Genomic DNA, 19,248 nt, shown 5'->3' with positions numbered 1-19,248 from the left:
TCCTAACCATCATGCACAGCGGCTGCTGCAGCAGAGCGCAACAAGAGTAGGCCAGAGCTGAGCACCCAGACTGGGAAGGGAAGCAGCAGAATCAAAGCTGGCCCTGGCAGCTGCCTTCCCCACCCCAGCCCAGCATTGTGAGAGCCGTGTTCTTCTGGCAGACAGTAACATGACTGGACAATTTGCAGTGCAGAGGGCTGGATTTTGACTTGAGCTGGAAATAACGGCCATGTGCCCTTAAGCCGTGGGTCTTGCATTGATTTTGCCATGTGGTGCTGCAGGGAGGCCTATAATGAGGAGGAGATGTGAAAGGTGATTAATGTGGAAAATCAGAAAATGAAAACATGTTCATGGGATTCACCTTCCAATTACAAACGTTTCCCTCCCTCTTTCCTAATCCACTCATCCGATCCTACACTTTGCTCAAGGAGAATCGTAGGCAAAGGGATTTTTTTTTCTCTTTTCTTTTCCTTGTGTTGTTTCTGAGTTGTGGGCTCCTTCTTGTGCAGAGCTCATTTCTGAATCAAATTCTGAATTTGGCTCCATCAGCCAAAACTGTGGGGCAGTCCTGTTGCTGGGTTACTGATTGACAAGGAATGACCTCACCAAACTGTGTCCTTTATCCTGGAGCATGGAGTCCTTTCTTTACATTTATCATTGATTATGTTTATACCTAATATCTCTAGGGTGAGTGTGAGCTAGTGAACTGTGGTCAGCCTGCCCAATCAATTTTGGACATAGAAATGATGACAAAATTAATCACTTTGTTGACCAAAGAGAAATAATGTTATTTTCTAGGGCTCCCTTTCAGAATTCTGGTTCCGGAGCTGTTCAACCACGAGAAAGCAAGTGGCGGATGCCTACAAAATAGTGATTGTACTATCAGCGCCCTCTGAGTGCTTATTCATGGTCAGATTATTCAGAACTTGGTGGTACATGGAAATGAGTCTTGTTACCTAAAATATATGCATATATTTTTAAAGCTGTAGCATACATGCATATGAAATATTATTTTAAATGCCTGGTTGTTTAAAAAATTATTTTTATTTATTTGAAAGGCACAGTTAGAGAGAGAGAGTGAAGGAGAGAGAGAGAGACAGAGAAAGAGAGCAAGAGCACTTCCATCTGCTGGTTCACTCCCAAAATGGCTGCAACAGCTGTAGCTGGTCCAATCTGAAGTCAGGAGCTTCTTCTGGGTCTCCCACGTGGGTGCAGGGGACCCAGCTCTTTGGCCATCTTCTGCTGCTTTCCCAGACACGTTAGCAGGAAGCTGGATTGGAAGTAGAGCAGCCAGGACTTGAACCAGTGTTTAGGATGCTGGCCTCACAGGAGGTGGCTTTATTCATTATGCCACAACACTGGCCCCAAAATGTCTGGTTTATGGGCAATGCTTAGAATGCTTATGGTGTCTTGGGTTGTTTAGAGTACAACAGGAATCCCCAGGGATCCATGACCCAAAAGTTGAGATTCCAGAATTAGAAGCAGTTCTTTAGTAAAGATACTGATAGTGTCTAGTTGCTTTAATAGAATATAATGTAAACTTCTTAACTGAAAATGGAATCTCTTATTAGCTGAAGAGACACATTTGACAGGGCCTTTTGTCTAACAGCTTCCACAAGATGAACATGATAAAACTGTAGTTTTTTTATGTAACATATATTGAGATAATTGGTGAAGCATAATAATATCCTTCCTTTTTCTTTTGTTTTCTGCAGTTTGTCATTGTAAAAGAACAAGACCTCGGCAATGGGAGTCAGCCTGTGGTGAGCCAGGATGGCCAGGCAGCAGATGCTGGGCACTTTTCCTCCCTGAGGCCTGGTGAGTGGTTATCTTTACCTAGATCCTGAATGTTTTCCAGTGAAAAGTCTTATGTAACTAGAAAAGCAATAGTTAAATTGTATAAGCTATGGGAGCAGCTGGGCTGTATTGGAATGCCATAGAGCTTTAGAAAAATAGATTTGGAGTGGATTTATGTCTTATATGAGGTTACCATGTTGACTCAAAACTCCGGTCCTATAGCAATCTTCTGTGTCACTTTGAGCACTGAGTGACTCTTTATTTTGAATTAGATAAGGTTTTGAGATCATTCTGCGGGCTTAGGGGTTCTATACTGGCAGCTTTAAGTGTGGTTCTGGTGAAATTGTAAATAGCTCTAAGAAAACATGTTCCGTGTTCTAGCAGGAAGGGTGCCTGTGAATTTAAGTTGTTCTGGGAATTGATCTGGGATTCCCGACTATTCGGGTCTTCTCAGAGACTAGGCCTTAGCCGGACTCCTAGCTATCTGTGAAGTCCAGCCAAGCCACTCAGGGAGAGACCATAAAATCTGCCTAGATTCTCAGACTGTTCTGGAACTCGGTCTTCTACAGGTAGAAATGGAGTTAGATAACCTTTGATGTAATACCTTTGCCAAGAGTTGGGTTATGATAAACCTCTTGGGTTGGTTCTCAGATATCATAGTTTTATTTCACAACCCAGAGGATATTTTTGAACATGGTTTGTATCAGAAACCTTTGGTATGATTTAGATAAACTTTGAGCCAACAAAAACAGTTCCTCTGCTAAAGATGGGAGCTAATTAAATGTCAACTCCACTTCTATTTTCTGATATTTATCATTCATCAATGTGATTATTACCACCCCTCCTCCGATTTCTTTGTAGACAGAACATGGGCTTCTTGTGTTGCAAAATTCATTCTAAACTCCTCTCTCATAAGTAAGTTACCATGCAATCCAAAATATTGAATTCAATAGAATTTTATTGCCTAGTATGAGAGAGGCCTGAATATTAGGGTCTACTTAAGGATTAAATATATGTGTGTGTGTATGTATATTGATATAGCTTCCTAAATAATAAGGATTAATATATAACTATATATATATATATAACTTTTTCCTGAATAATGAAACATTCAACACTTTGAAAAGTTGCCTATGGTGGTGGTGTTAATGGTAGTACTATTAGAATGCAACAGCGGGGCCTGTGTTTTGGTGCAACAGATTAAGTCACTGCCTGTAATGCTGGTATCCCATATGGTCACTGGTTCAAGTCCTAGCTGCTTCACTTCTGATCAGGCTCTCTACTAATATTCCTGAGAAAGCGGGGAAAGATGTCCAAGTGCTGGGGCTCCTAAACCAAACTGGGAGACTGGATGGAGTTTGTGGTTTCTGGCTTCAGCCTGGCCCAGTCCCAGCCACTGCAGCCATTTGGGGAGTGAACTAGTGGATGAAAGCTCGCTCTCTCTCTCTCCAACTCTGCAAACAAAAAAGCTGTCTGCACATTAATGTTTATTGCAGCTCAATTCACAATAGCTAAGACCCGGAACCAACCCAAATGCCCATCAACAGTAGACTGGATAACGAAATTATGGGACATGTACTCTATCGAACACTATACAGCAGTCAAAAACAATGAAACCCAGTCATTTGCAACAAGATGGAGGAATCTGGAAAACATTATGCTGAGTGAATTAAGCCAGTCACTATGAGAAATAGTGACTTGATCAGCTCTTGTCCTGACTGTTGATGTACAATGTAATACTTTATCCATTTTAGTAATTTTTTTTTGTTCTAGTGCTATTGGTTGAACTCTGTAATTAACACACAATTATTCTTAGGTGTTTAAATTTTAACTGAAAAGTGATCCCTGTTAGGAATTTGGAAAACATTATGCTGAGTGAAATAAGCCATCCCAAAGGGACAAATACCACTTGTTCTCCTTGATAGGTGACAACTAACCGAGCATCAAAAAGGAAACCCGTTAAAGTGAAATGAACACTATAAGAAACGGTGACTTGATCAGCCCTTGCCCTGACTGTTGATGAACAACTTAATACGTTATCCCTCTTCGTATTTTTTTGTTTGTTCTACTTAATACTTTTGGTTGAGTACTGTAATCAATACACAGTTATTCTTAAGTGTTGAAACTTAACTGAAAAGTGATCACTGTTAAATATAAGAGTGGGAATAAGAGAGGGAAGAGATGTGCAATTTGGGACATGCTCAAGCTGACTTGCCCCAAATGGTAGAGGTAGAAACATACCAGGGGATTCCAATTCAATCCCATCAAGGTGGCATGTACCAGTGCCATCTCACTAGTCCCAGTGATCAATTTCTGTTCACAGTTGATCAGAATGATAGGACTAAGAGTCAAAGGGATCACATAAACAAGACTAGTGTCTGCAAATACTAACCAATAGAATAAAAAAGGGAGAGAATGATCCAACATGGGAAGTGAGATACACAGCAGACTCATAGAATGGCAGATGTCCTAAACAGCACTCTGGCCTCAGAATCAGCCCTTAAGGCATTCATATCTGGCTGAAGAACCCATGAGAGTATTTTAGGCATGGAAAGCCAAGACACTCTGGCAAAAAACAAAAACAAAAACAAAAAACAAAAAATAAAAAACAAAACGACCTAAATGAAAGATCTCCGTGAGTGAGATCCCAGTGGAAAGAACAGGTCATCAAAGAAGGAGGTACCTTCCTCTGAAGGGAGGAGAGAACTTCCACTTTGACTACGACCTTGTCTAAATATGATCAGAGTCGGTGAACTCAAAAGGCCTCCATAGCCTTGGCAACTCATAACAAGAGCCTAGGATGATTACTGATGCCATAAACAAGAGTGTCGATTTGTAAAGTCAACAACAGGAGTCACTGTGCACTTACTACTCATGTAGGATCTCTGTCCTTAATGTGCTGTACATTGTGATTTAATGCTATAACTAGTACTTACAGTATTTTTCACTTTGTGTTTCTATGTGGGTGCAAACTGTTGAAATCTTTACTTAATATATGCTAAACTGATCTTCTGTATATAAAGAGAATTGAAAATGAAAAAAAAAGTACTAGAATAGCTTGCAGTTACATACTACTTTACCTTGAGCAACTGAAAGCACATAAGTCTTATAAAGATAATCCACTTTAGAGGTATATATAATCAAGTTAATCAATAGCACAGTGGTTTCTGTGTAAGATTATAGTTAAACTCAGAAAATAACTAAGGACTTATGATAGTCGGCCAAGTATTCATGAAGAGAATAGAATGTTTATCTCTCTCTCTCCCTCCCTTCCTTCCTTTTTTCCTTCCTTCTCACTCTACTGCAAACAATTTGATGCTCTCTGTAGGCCATTCTTATGAGTATACTTCAATGATGTTGTGGAAAATGGAATTAAAAGATAAATTTATTTGGGCATAAAAATAATTTGAAATCTATGTGTAGTTTTTTTCATAATTAGCATTTATAATGAACTTTTTGGAGCCCCCTCATGTATCTGCCTCCGGACAAGTGATCACATCCCCATCAAGTCCTGTATGCTAGAAATGCCTGGGGTGAAAGTACAGGTAGAGATTGGGTGGGGAAGTAGAATGCGGAATAAAATAAAATACAAGTTTGGTTTTGAGCCAATAGCTTTTTTGCTCTTGGAAAGTACGTTAGAACAAAGTGGTGGTGGTAGATCCATAGAACCATCGTAACTGAGCTCTGCTACCATCGACTGGTACAGGAAAGGGGAGAGCACCCCGCTCAGGGCTGAGGATTGTGCTAGGGAACAGGAATACAAGTGCAGGTGTGTTTAAAGAGTTATTCATTCATTTATTTGAAAGGCAGAACAACAAAGAGGGAGAGAGAGAGAGAGAAGGAGAAATCTGGCCGGCGCCATGGCTCACTAGGCTAATCCTCCACCTGCGGTGCTGGCACACCAGGTTCTAGTCCCAGTTGGGGCGCTGGTTCTGTCCCGGTTGCTCCTCTTCCAGTCCAGCTCTCTGCTGTGGCCCGGGAAGGCAGTGGAGGATGGCCCAAGTGCTTGGGCCCTGCACCCCATGGGAGACCAGGAGGAAGCACCTGGCTCCTGGCTTCGGATCTGCGCAGTGTGCCAGCCATGGCAGCCATTTTGGGGGTGAACCAACGGAAGGAAGACCTTTCTCTTTTTCTCTCTCTCTCACTAACTCTGCCTGTCAAAAAAAAAAAAAAAAAAAAAAAAAAAAAAAAAAAAAGGAGAAATCTTTCATCTGCTGGTTCACTCCCCAAATAGCCACAATAGCCAGGTCTGGGCCATGCTGAATCCAGGGGCCAGTAATGCCTTCCTTGTCTCCCACATGATTGGCAGGTGCCCAAGCACTTGGGCCATCTTCTGCTGCCTTACCAGGGGGCATTGGCAGGAAACTGGATCAGAAGTGGAACAGCAAAGACTCAAACGAGAACTTGGATATGGGATACTGGTGTTGCAAACAATGGTATAACACACTGTATCACTACCCTGGCTCCCACAAATGCATTTAAAACTAGAGTTCTGTTCTTAAGTCACCTATGGTTCAGGTGGGAAGATAGGAGTTACATAGGGAAAGATAAAGAGTCTTGTCAGATAGTGTAGTTCTTTGAATCATCTCTACCAGTCAAGACTAATTTGAATTTTTTAAAAATTGGGTTTAGAATAGTTTGAAAATGGGTTGCTTTTGTGTCTTTCATTCCAGACCTATTCTCTAACCACCACTATTAGGATCTTTCTTGCTGGTCACGGTGAATGATGTGAATGCTCAATTTCCTTTTTTCTCTTGTATAGAGTCCCTGCAAATGACTCCATGGAGGAAGGAGCCCCAGATACATGGAGTAGGCATGGAGCAAGAGCACTCGACTCCACCATCAAGTGATAAGGGGTCTGGCCCCCAGCTAATGGAGCGAAGCTTTCATCGACCATCTTATGGGGCACAGCCTCTTGCTGTGGGAATTGAAAAGCCCCATTTTCTCTTGTCTGCTAATCCATCATAGCAGCAAAGGGCCCCAGATTCCCCACACCAAATTGAGCCAAATCACTGAGAACTGGAATTAAAAGGAAGGTCAAAAGGAACAAAACATGTCTATGGACTACATGATTCCTTTCAAAAGGTAGAGGAAAACTCCAGATTTTGGTTCCTTAATCTCTACAATAGATCACCTGGAGACAGATGTGTAGTTAGGCTTTTGTTTCTTCCTTCAAGCAATCCCACTGCAGGTATTCAAATAAAAGTAACCGGGAGAACCACTCGGTAACTCATTAGTAGCCAAAATGGGGAATGCTAGTGCTTCGTAACTGTGTTGTCTTCAACAGTCAAAAGAGATAGATTTTTTTTTTCCTTCCTGCAGCCTCAGAAGAAATGTGGAGTTAGAACAGGAAATCACAGTGGTTTGGTCAGTCATAAAGTCCGTTTTTGATCTGGACAGAACATTTAACTCCATTTGATGAAACTGTTGGATTATTATAATTACTGTTAAGATACTTCGTGAGCTTTAACTGCACATTGATGTGGTCCATGCTAGTAATTTTGCAGAACGAATTGTGATTAAATCAATGAAGAATCTGATAACTTAGAACCTGATTTCTTCAGAATTAAGTGGCCTTTTTTTCCTATTTTATAATCTTTGAAAAGATTTAATTTTGAAAACATTATGTTTCATAGTCATTCCCGTCCTCCCCCACACTGCATTTTCCCCAATGACAATGCTAAATTCTCTTTTGGTGTGTTTCTGTGGAATTTTTACCTGTCTCCTAATATATGAAATTGTAAGCAAATTGCTGATTTATTTTTTTATCTTGGATTGCAGTAATTTCTTTAATTATTAAGATAAAGTCAACATAAAACATAAACATTTTATTGTATACTTGGTTAAGCAATTATAATCCAAAGAGGTGTCAAACTTAAACCAAAATAATCTGTCAGGCTTGCTATTGTAATTTTTTTTCAATTGAAAACTATAGCTTCATAAAGTAAAATTTCACCTGGTGTTTTAATTCAGTATTTTTCTTGCAGCAAAGGCATTGCTTCTACAGATAACACAACTTGCCAATTTCATAATTTTGGATTGTTTGAGATTTGGAATTGCCTTGTTTATACATTAAATAGTCCCTTTGCTTGCCTTTATCTTTTACTTTTCCTCAACTCCTTGGACTCTGGTTACATAAGAAAACAGAATAAAAAGGAATTGAAGCACATGGTATCTAGTGAATGCTTTATAGAAATGGCGCTGAAGATTTGGCAGTGGCAATGGGGATGATGACTTGAGGTTTATAGCTGTTAAATCAGTGGGCCAGCTAACTTAGACTTTTCTTTATTCTGTTTTGCTATAATTGATAGTTGATATCTTGGAAGATTAGAAGACCTGTCTTTTATTTCTGGTGAGTGAACTAAAACTCTAAGGGTTTAGATTACATTTTAGTGTTTTAGCACGTCTTTCTCTTAGGATTTTGAAAATCACCACATAAATTATATGAGACCACAAGAACTCATAATGTACCATTATCTTTGAACCAGAAATCCCCTGTGTCCTTTGTGCTTTTTGATGACTGGGACACCATAGATAGTGGCACCATGTTAAGTCCTTGCTCAGACTATCCCACTAGCTCCCTGGTTAGATTGAAGGAAAAAGACATCTTGTAGTCTTTAGTTGACAAGTCACCATGAAGAGGCGTCTCCCCTTCATACAACTTCACCTCTCTATCAGAAATGTTTTCCTTTTTAAAAAGTCTAGGTTTACAAAGAACATTTTCAACTAAGGTATTTGATTTCCATGTTTTCCAGACTGATCATGTTTCCCAACTCTCAGTGCTCTTGTGCACGATGCCTGATTGAAATTCTCTTTGACTAAATGTCACCTTCTACATAGAAAAATGAGCATTCTTCCCTCTTTTCTAGCACCCAATGAAAGCTTTGAACATTGAATTCTTTTGAAATCATATGATTTCACCTCTGCCCATTAACCTTGATTTTCAACTGATGTAGTTTTCATGTGAATAAATGATTATTGTGTGATAATTGAAAATGTGATAGCAGCAGTAAATAATAAATTCTTTAAAAATCTTATAGCTAGGGGCTGGCATTGTGGCGTAGCAGGTAAAGTTGATGCCTGTGATACCGGTGTCCTATATGGGCACTGGTTTGAATCCTCGCTGCCCTACTTCTTGCTAATGGCCTGGGAAAGCAGCTGAAGATGGCCCAAGTCCTTGGGCCCCTGATCCTACCTGGGAGACCCAGAAGAAGCTCCTGGCTTTGGTCTGGCACAGCCCTTGCCATTTCAACCTTTTGGGGAGTGAACCAGTGGATGAAAGATTGTTTCTCTCCTCCTCTTCACCCCCCCCACCCCCGTAACTCTGCCTTTCAAATAAATACAATAAATCGTTAAAAAAAAAAAAAAAAAAAAAAAAAAAAACCCTTATAGCCTCAAATAAAAAGAGGCTGGTAGAAACAGAAAATGCCATCAGCTTAATTAAGTAGCAGTAACAGACAAGATTTTAGGCTTTGCTTTGGTTCCCTAATGTTTCATCCTGAGCTTTTCAGCTACTGACAAGTCTGAAACAGAGTACTGTCCTGTTGTAAACTTGACAGGGTTTCTGTAACTAAGGCCTATATGCTATCAACAAGGAAAACAACAGGCTTTACATGCCTTGTATTGTGACAGTGAGGCTAGCTGAAGCTCCCAGAAGCTCATCCTTGTGTGTGTGTGATCCAGTCGGTCATGGTGGTTAGACGCAGTGACACAGATGCTAACACAGATCATCCTCATTGCTGCTCAGGGAGATGCTATCAGGTGGCAGACTGTCCACACTGCCCATTGGTTGTTCTTTATCTGTTTTTCCTGACTGTTGACGTGATGCACACCAGTGATGCCAGTCCCATCAGCAGGCACAGATGTAACTGCCTTTCATAGCCTTTGCCAATTCTACTTCATGCTCCCATGTGGGAAGTTGGAAGTGCCTGGCTTTGTAAGTTTCACTGCCAATGCTAACCTTTCCATGCATCCTGTTGTGTGCTGATAAGTGACTTTTCTCTGATCCTCCAAATCCCATCTCTGGACCTTACTTTCCCAACTCTTCTTGTAATTCTGTTAGATTTAATGTCTATAATAAATTACTTATGATATAATATCCAGTGATTCACAAGAAAACTTATTAGCAAAATATAAAGAAAAGTTAAATTCCTTATACTTAATAATGAAATGTTGAAAGCGTTCCCTTTAGCCCTAAGATCAGGGCTACAAGACTGCCATATTGTCATGACTTATATTCAACATAATGTAGAAGTCTTAATAATCTGACATTACACTAAGCACTAAGGATAGATTTTTAATATATGTGAGGATTAAAAAGGAAGTGACATTCATTATTTTTATGATATAATTGTCCACAAAACACAAAATTGTAGTTAAACTGCAAGCAGCAACAAAATGTATATATCTCAGTAATATTAATTATAAAATGCAATTAAAATATAAGTATATAAATAATAATAGTAATATAAATGTAAAGTAACCAGGAATACCATGAATATATGTGGTAGCCCATTACAGTAAAAAAAAAAAATGGAAAGACATTAAAGAAGACCTTAAATAAGATATACCATGTTAATAGACTGGAAGTCCTAATGTTATAAAATTGTCTCATATATATATATATATATGTCATATATATATATATTCAGTAACATTTTAATTAAAATCTCATTTTTTTAAACTTTGCTAACAGATTCTAAAATTCCATATGGAAGGTCTAACTGAAAGTCTAAATTATCAGAAACCTCTTGCTGAGAAAATTAGAAAAATGAGGGGCCGGTACTGTGGCACAGCATGGTTAACGCCCCGGCCTGAAGCTCCAGCATCCCATATGGAAGCCGGTTCTAGTCCTCACTGTTCCTCTTCCAATCCAGCTCTCTGCTATGGCCTGGGAAGGCAGTAGAAGATGGCCCAAGTCCTTGGGCCCCTGCACCCGTGGGAGACCCGGAAGAAGTTCCTGGCTCCTGGCTTTGGATCAGTGCAGCTCTGGCTGTTGCGGCCATCTGGGGAGTGAACCATCTGATGAAAGACCTCTCTCTCTCTCTCTCTTTCTCTGCCTCTCCTCTCTCTGTGTAACTCTTTCAAAAAAAAAAAAAAAACTTAAAAAAAAAAGAACATTAGAAAAATGAGATAAAACACCAACAACAATTCATCTGAAGACATTTTGTGGCTATTAAAGCTATGAGGATTCAAAGAGCCAAGATTTTGGATATACAAAAATGGGATGTGCAGGGACTGGTGTTGTGGTGCGTCAGGTTTTATAATATGCCAGCATCCCATATTGGAGTGCTGGTATAAGTTCTGCTTGCTCTGCTTCTAATCCAGCTCCCTGCTAATACATCCAGAAAGGCAATGGAAGATGGTACAAGTACCTGGACCTTTCCCACCTATGTGGGAGAACTAGGTGGAGTTCCTGGCTTCTGCTTGCAGCCTGGCCCCACCCTAGATGTTGTGGCCTTTTGGGGAATGAAAAAGCAGATGGAAGATACCTCTCTCCCTGTTGATCTCTCTCTCTGTTTCTCCCTCTTTCTCTGTCACTACACCTTTCAAATAAATTCTAAAATATTGGGGCCAATGCTGTGGCATAGAAGGTTAAGCCTCTGCCTGCAGTGGTCCCAGCTACTCCACTTCTGATCCAGCTCTCTGCTAATGTGCCTGCAAAAGCAGTGGAAGGTGGCCCAAGTCCTTGGGCTCCTGCACTCATCTGGGAGACCAGGAGAAGCACCTGGCTCCTGCCATCGGATCAGCGCGGTGCGCCGGCCACAGCGCGCCGGCCGAGGCGGCCATTGGAGGGTGAACCAACGGCAAAAGGAAGACCTTTCTCTCTGTCTCTCTCTTTCACGGTCCACTCTGCCTGTCAAAAAAAAAAATTAAAATTAACAAAAAATAAGATTGGAAAGTGCAAGGAGGTAAAGCTGTCATTTTCTCTCTTCAAGTACTTGTTAGTCTGTGAACAGTAGGCTTGTAGTAACATGGGAGAAAAATTGGAGCTTTTAACAGATCTGTGGGTTATAAGACTAGCATCAAAATTTAGGACCTGACAAAGAGTGGCCCTGATAACAAATTCAGGTTTTACATAAGATATGTGAGATGCTACCATCTATGCACTAACAAAAGCACTGACAAAAAGATCCAAAGTAGCTCATTCAAAAATGGGGTTTAGGTGATCTAATGCCACCGTTAATCTTACTACAGGCAAAAGTGAATTCTCTCTAGAGGAACATAATATAATTCAGAACCTCTGATTACTTCTTCAAATTTTTATCAGCAACATCTGGCATTCAGGAAAAAAAGAAAAGAAAACTAGAACAATTAGCCAAAACCAAGAGAAAAGAGAGCAAGCCAAATAAGCAGACCTACAAGGGATCCATTTATTGAACTTATCATATGTGGGTTTAAAATATTGTAGGTCTTTATAATAAAGGATACACAAAGTAATAAAAAGGATGCCATTGTGGATTTGAATCTTGGAAAATAATGCACTAAAAATATAACAAATTGAGAACCTAGTAAATGGGTTCATTTATATACTTTTTGTAAATGGGTTTAATTGCAGATCATACATAACTAGAGAATTTATTGAAGTAGAAAATAGATCAATAAAAAAGATCCATAAAGAAATATAAAGAGAAAAATGATGCAAAATACAGAAAAAGCAAGAATTGTGAAAACACAGAAATCTAATATGTATGTATGTGTGTGTGTGTTCAATTCTACAGGGAAAGAAGAGAGAAAATGGGCTTAAAAACAATATTTGAAGAAATAACATATGATAAAATTCTAGAAATGAGGAATAATTAGTGAATAAAAAATTCTACAAACCAAATAGAATAAATACAAGCAAAATCATAAATCCAAGGAAAATAACAAATATTTAAAAGCAGTCATAAATAACAATGATTTGAAATGAACAATAGATAGGCCAAAGATAAAAACCATCACAAGGAAAAAAACAAAACAAAAAAGAAACCAACAAATATCTCTACAAATGCTGAATAATAAACACAGCAATTCAAGAAACACATATAAGAGAGAGAACATGATGCCCAAAAGAACACAGCACTTCAATACTAGATGCAAAGATGAAGAGATTGAAGAAATGCCAGAAATGCAATTCAAAAAATTGATCATAGTATTACTAAGAAGTAATCAGAAGCAAATCCACGAACCAACGAAATCCATACATGACATGAAAGAAAATTTCTCCCATGAAATTGAGATCTTAAAGAGAAATCAAAATGAAATCTTGGAAATGAAGAATTCAATAGAACAAATAAAAAATAGGGTGGGAAGCCTTAACAACTCAATGAAGCAGAAGAAAGAATACCCAAGTTAGAAGACAAATTGCTGGAAATTTTATAGTCAGACCAAAAAAAAAAAAAAATTAGAAAACTGAAAAACAGAGTTGGAGATGTAAGGGATACTATCAAACCATCCAACATACAGGTCTTAGGAGTTCCTGAAGGTGTGGAAAGAGAGAATGAATTAGAAGGCCTTTTTAGTGAAATAATTACAGAAAATTTCTCTAATTTGGAGAAAGAAAGGTACATCCAAGTAGAGGAAGCACATAAGACTCCTAACAGACATCACCAGAAAAGATCTTCAGTATGACACACTGTAGTCAAACTCTTCATGAAGAAAAGATTCTAAAATGTGCACAAGAGAAAGGCCAGATTTCTTTCAGAGGATCTCTAATTAGGCTCACAGCTGACTTCTCAGTAGAAACCCTACAGGCTAGGAGAGAATGGAGATACGTAGTTCAAGTATTGAGAGAAACAAGCTGTCAACCCAGAATACTGTACCCTGCAGAGCTTGCTTTGATGAATGAAGGTGAAATAAAGACCTTCTATAACAAATAGAAATTGAAAGAATTTGTCACCAGCCATCCAGTCTTACAAAAATGCTTAAGAATGTGCTACACACAGAAACACGAAAACATGCTCATCACTATGAAAGAAGGTGAAGGCAGAAAATCTCCCAGTAAAAGTACAGAGGAAATCCAAAAGTAAACAATAGAAATATTTATGGAAAAATAGCAGGGCAAAGTCATTACTTATCAATAGTCACCTTGATGGGAATGACTTCAACTCCCCAATTAAAAGAGACAGACTGGCTGAAAGGATTAAAAAACAAAACCCATCTATTTGCTGGCTACAAGAAGCACATCTCACTAGCAAAGATACATGCAGACTGAAAGTGAAAGGATGGAAGAAGATATTGCATGCTAGCAGAAACCAAAAAAGAGCTGGTATACCCACCCTAATATCAGACAAAATAGACTGCAGCACAAAAACTGTTAAGAGAGACAAAGAAGGGCACTATGTAGAGAGTAAGGGATCAATTCAACAGGAAGATATGACTATTATAAATGTAAATACACCTAATTACAGGGCACCTGGCTATTTAAAATAAATGTTAATGGATCTATAGGGAGACATAGGCTAAAGTATAATAGTAATGGGGGATTTCAGTACCCCACTTTCAGCAATAAACAGATCAACCAGACAGAAATTCAGCAAGGACACAGCAGAGTTAATCAACACTATAGACCAAATGGGCCTAACAGATATTTATAGAACTTTCTATCCTACATTCGCAGGATACACATTCTTCTCACCAGTGAATGGAACTTTCCCAAGGACTGATCACATGCTAAGCCATAAAGCAAGTCTCAGCAAATTCAAACAATCCAAAATCATACCATGCATCTTCTCTGACCACAACAAAATGAAGCTGGAAGTCAACAACCCAGGAATCTCTAGAACATATGCAAACACATGGAGACTGAACAACATGCTCCTGAATGAACAGTGGGTCATAGAGTAAATCAAAATAGAAATAAAAAATTTTGGAAACAAATGAAGATGACATATAACATATCAAAACTTATGGGATACAGGGAAAGCAGTATTAAGAAGAAAGTTGATAGCAATTGGTGCCTACATCAAGAAATTAGAAATGAATCTCAAGGACCTAGAAAAACAATAGCAAACCGAACCCAAAACTAGTAGGAGAAAACAAATAATTGAAATTAGAGAAGAAATAAGCAAAATTGAAATAAAAAGTACAAAAGATCATCAAAATAAAAGGCTGGTTTTTTGAAACAATAAAACAGAATTGATACACCATTGACTGAACTAACCAAAAAAAAGAAGACCCAAATCAATAAAATTAGAGATAAAAAAGAAATGTAACAACAGACACCACAGAAATAAAAAGAATAATCAGAAATTACTACAAAGAACTGTATGCCAACAAATTGGGAAACCTAGAAGAAATGGGGAGATTCCTTGACATATACAGTCTACATAAGTTAAGCCATGAAGACACAGAAAACCTAAATAGACCAATAACCAACACAGAAATTGAATCTTTATTCAAATTGATCTTTACTGACCCACCCAACAAGGAAAAGCCCAGAACCAGATGGCTTCACTGCTGAATTCTACCAGACATTTAAAGAAGAACTAACTCCAATTCTTCTCAAGCTATTCAAAACCATTGAAGGGGAGGGAATCCTCCCAAACTCCTTTTATGAAGCCAGCATCATCTTAATTCCCGAAAAAGATACAACAGGGATACAACAAAGAAAGATAACTACTGACCAATTTCTGTGATGACAATAGACAGAAAAATCCTCAACAAAACTCTAGCCAATCGAATTCGACAACACATCAGAAAGATCATTCACCCAGACCAATTGGAATTTATCCCTGTTATACAGGGATGGTTCAACATTTCCAAATCAATCAATGTGAAACATCACATTAACAAACTGAAGAACAAAAAACATATTATTATCTGAATAGATGCAGAGGAAGCATTTGATAAAATATAACACCCTTTCATGATGAAAACTAAGCAAATCGGATATGGAAGGAACATTCCTCAACACTAGACAATTTATGACAAACCCACAGCCAGCGTGCTATTGAATGGGGAAAAGTTAGAAGATCCAGAACCAGACAAGGATGCCCACTCTCACCATTGCTATTCAGTATAGCACTGGAAGTTTTAGCCAGAGCCATTAGGCAAGAAAAGAAGGAAGTTAAACTATTCCTATTTGCAGATGACATGATTCTATATGTATATTGGGGTTCCAAAAAACTCCACTAATAGACTGTTGGAACTCATAGAAGACTTTAGTAAAGTGGCAGGATATAAAATCAACACACAAAAATCAACAGCCTTTGTATATACAAACAATGCCATGGCTAAAAAGAACTTCTAAGATCAATCCCATTCACAACAGCTACAAAAAAAAATCAAATACCTTGCAATAACTTTAACCAAAGGATCTCAAAGATCTCTACAACAAGAATTATGAAACACTAAAGAAAGAAATAGAAGAATAAAAAACAAAGGAAAAATATTCCATGTTCATGGATTGGAAGAATCAATATCATCAAAATGTCCATTCTTCTGAAAGCAATTTACAGATTCAATGCAATACCAGTCAAAAATGGTAACAAAGACATTTTTCTCATATAGAAAAAAAATTATGCTGAAATGCATATGGAAACACAGGATACCCTGAATAGCTAAAATAATCCTATACAACAGAAACAAAGCTGAAGGCATCACAATATCAGATGTCAAGACATACTACAGGGCAGTTATATTCAAAACAGCCTGGTACTGGTACAGATGGATAGACGAACGGAACAGAATAGAAATGCCAGAAATCAATTCATGCATCTACAACTTTGACAAAAGAGCTAAAATCAATCCCTGGAGCAAAGACAGTCTCTTCAACAAATGGTGCTGGGAAAACTGGATCTACACATGCAGAAGTGGGAAGCAAGACCCCTACCTTACACCTTATACAAAAATCTAAAAATGGATTAAAGACCCAAGTTTATGACCTGATACCATCAAATTAGTAGAGAACATTGGGGAAATCCTGCAAGACATTGGAATAGGCTAAGAGTTCTTGGAAAAGACTCCAGAGGCACAGGCAATCATATTCAAAATTGACAAGTGGGATTACATCAAATTGAGAAACTTCTGTACTGCATAAGAAATACCTAGCAATGTGAAGAGGTAACCGACAGAATGGGAGAAATTATTTGCAAACTATGCAACTGATAAAAGATTAATAACCAGAATATATAAGACATCAAGAAACTCAACAACAACAAAATAAACAACCCAGTTAAGAAATGGCAAAAGTACTTAAACAGGCATTTTTCAAAAGAGGAAATCCAAATGGCCAACAGACACATGAAAAAATGCTCAGACTCACTAGCCATCAGGGAAATGCCAATCAAAACCACAATGAGGTTTCACCTCACCCCTGTTAGAATGGCTTTCATAAAGAGATCAACAAACAACAAATGCTGGTGAGGATGTGGGGAAAGTTACTCTAATCTACTGTTGGTGGGAATGTAAACTGGTAAAGCCACTATGGAAGACAGTTTGGAGATACATAGACCTACCATATGCCCCAGCCATCCCACTGCTGGGAGTTTACCCAAGGGAAATGAAATCAGCAAATGAAAGAATTATCTCTACCCCCATGTTTATTGCAGTTTAATTCACAATATCTAAGATATGGAATCAACCCAAATGCCTGTCAACTGAAGACTAGATAAAGAAATTGGGGGATATATATAATGGAATACTACTTAGACGTTAAAAAATTAAAAAATGAAATATGGTCATTTGCAACAAAGTGGCTGAAATTGGGAAACATCATATATAGTTAATAAGCCAGTCCCAAACAGACAAATACCATATGTTCTCCCTGACCTGGGATAACTAATAGAGCACCTAAAAGGTAATCTATGGAAGTGAAATTGACACTTTGAGAAGCAATGAGCTTGAAAAGCCATTATCCTGGTTGTTGAAGAACAGTTTTTTCCCCATACTGTTTGGTGAAAACTTAACATACAGTTAATCATATGTGTATGAAGTTAATTGAAAATAGATCTTCTTTAAAAATAAGAATGAGAATAGAGAGGGAAGAGGAAGAGGGGTGAGAGAGTAGGTGAGAGGGTGGGTACAGTGGGAAGAATCACCACGTTCCTAGAGTTGAAGTTACGAAATGTATGAAGTTTGTATTCCTTAAATAAAAGGTTTCTGGGGGAAAAAAGAAAAATTAACAATAATACAGATGACTGACCAATGGAAATAATGAAAGTCAGAAGAAAATAGAATATGTTTAAAGTGTCAAAACAGAATCCTATACCTAGCCAAAACTGAAAAGGTCAATATAGGTAACTGTAAACTGATTTAATTTGTATTAAAAATCAAAATTTGCTTGTGAAAAATTACATAGAATTTGATCTAATAACAGAAATTACTATAAAGCAATAGTTCTTAAGAAGTATGTTATTGTTACATGATAGACAGGAGATGAATATAACAAAAAGCACATAGAAACTGAAAGATGATTGAATGGACACTCACAGTGGAGGAGTAAGGATAGACTATTGCTATATACATCGAGAAGATATTCAGAAAATAAGAAACAAATCATTACCTTACATTTTACAAAAATTGATTCTATGGAGAATCTAACCTTAAATGTGGCAGACAAAACTAAAAAATCTTATAGAAGACTTTATTAGAGCACATTTATATAGTTCTGGAGTATGGATAAATTTCTTAATAAAGACCCCAAAAAGGAAAATATCAAGGTTATCATTAAAATAAAGAACTTTTTATGCCTCAAAATACACGATAAAAGGGTAAATATGTAAGATTCAAGCTTTGAAAAGAAATTCTCAGTAGATACATGTGACAAAGTAAAGAATATATAAATGTTTCTTAAAGTTATGAGAGAACCGATGCAATAGAAAGATGAGCAGAAGAGAGAACATAAATATGACCCCAAAACCACATGAAAAGATGATCTATCACATTAGTAATCAGCACAATATGAAATGAAACCACAATTAGATACTATTTCATACTTAGCCATTTTAAAAAATGTTACACAAGTCCAAGGTTGAGCAAGAATATGGAATTATCAATACTCTTAGACATTGCTGGTGGAAGAGTTAATTGGTAAAAAGTCATTTTGACGTTAGCTAGAATATTACCAATTAGAACATACTTAGATTGTAAAACTTACAGATTCAGTCTGAGATATATATGCTAGAGAAAATTTTATACTTGTGTGTCTCAAGGTATATCCCAGAGGGTTCAGAGTAGCTAAAAACTGGAAACCACATAAATATTCATCAACAGTAACATGAATAAAAAATACAGCATAGTTTTATTATGGAAGACTGCATAGTGACTAAATAAGTGAATTAAGGTGGATGTTTAGCTTAGTGCCTAAAGCACCATCACATTGAAGTAGCTAATTTCAATGTCTGGCTCTGGCTCCCAATTCCACCTTCCTGCCAATGACGCAGACCCAGGGAGGCAGCAGTGACGGCCCAAGAAATTGAGTTCCTGCTGCCCAAATGAGAGATCTGGGTTGAGTTCTTGGCTCCTGTC

At 38.0% G+C, this 19,248-nt stretch overlaps 1 protein-coding gene across 32 annotated transcripts in view; it reads left to right on the top strand.

The window, feature by feature from the left end:
* The window catches only part of EGF (epidermal growth factor), a 97,305-nt gene extending 89,339 nt beyond the window's left edge, over nt 1-7,966 (top strand). For all 32 annotated transcript variants that reach the window (XR_016212316.1, XR_016212312.1, XR_016212320.1 and 29 more), the window contains 2 exons: nt 1,716-1,818; nt 6,560-7,966. Coding sequence is in view for 14 of the 32 variants with exons in the window: in XM_089302937.1 (XP_089159063.1) it covers nt 1,716-1,818; nt 6,560-6,765 (309 nt within the window). In the remaining 18 variants the exon portion in view is untranslated. The remainder of the gene's footprint in view (nt 1-1,715; nt 1,819-6,559) is intronic.
* Nucleotides 7,967-19,248: the final 11,282 nt, after the last annotated feature.

This window comes from Oryctolagus cuniculus, chromosome 8 (genome assembly GCF_051225735.1).
Source record: "Oryctolagus cuniculus isolate XC-2025 breed Fujian yellow rabbit chromosome 8, ASM5122573v1, whole genome shotgun sequence".
Taxonomy (NCBI): Eukaryota; Metazoa; Chordata; class Mammalia; order Lagomorpha; family Leporidae; genus Oryctolagus; species Oryctolagus cuniculus.
The sequence above is the reverse complement of the archived record's forward strand: the minus strand, read 5'-3'. Positions and strand labels throughout refer to the sequence as shown.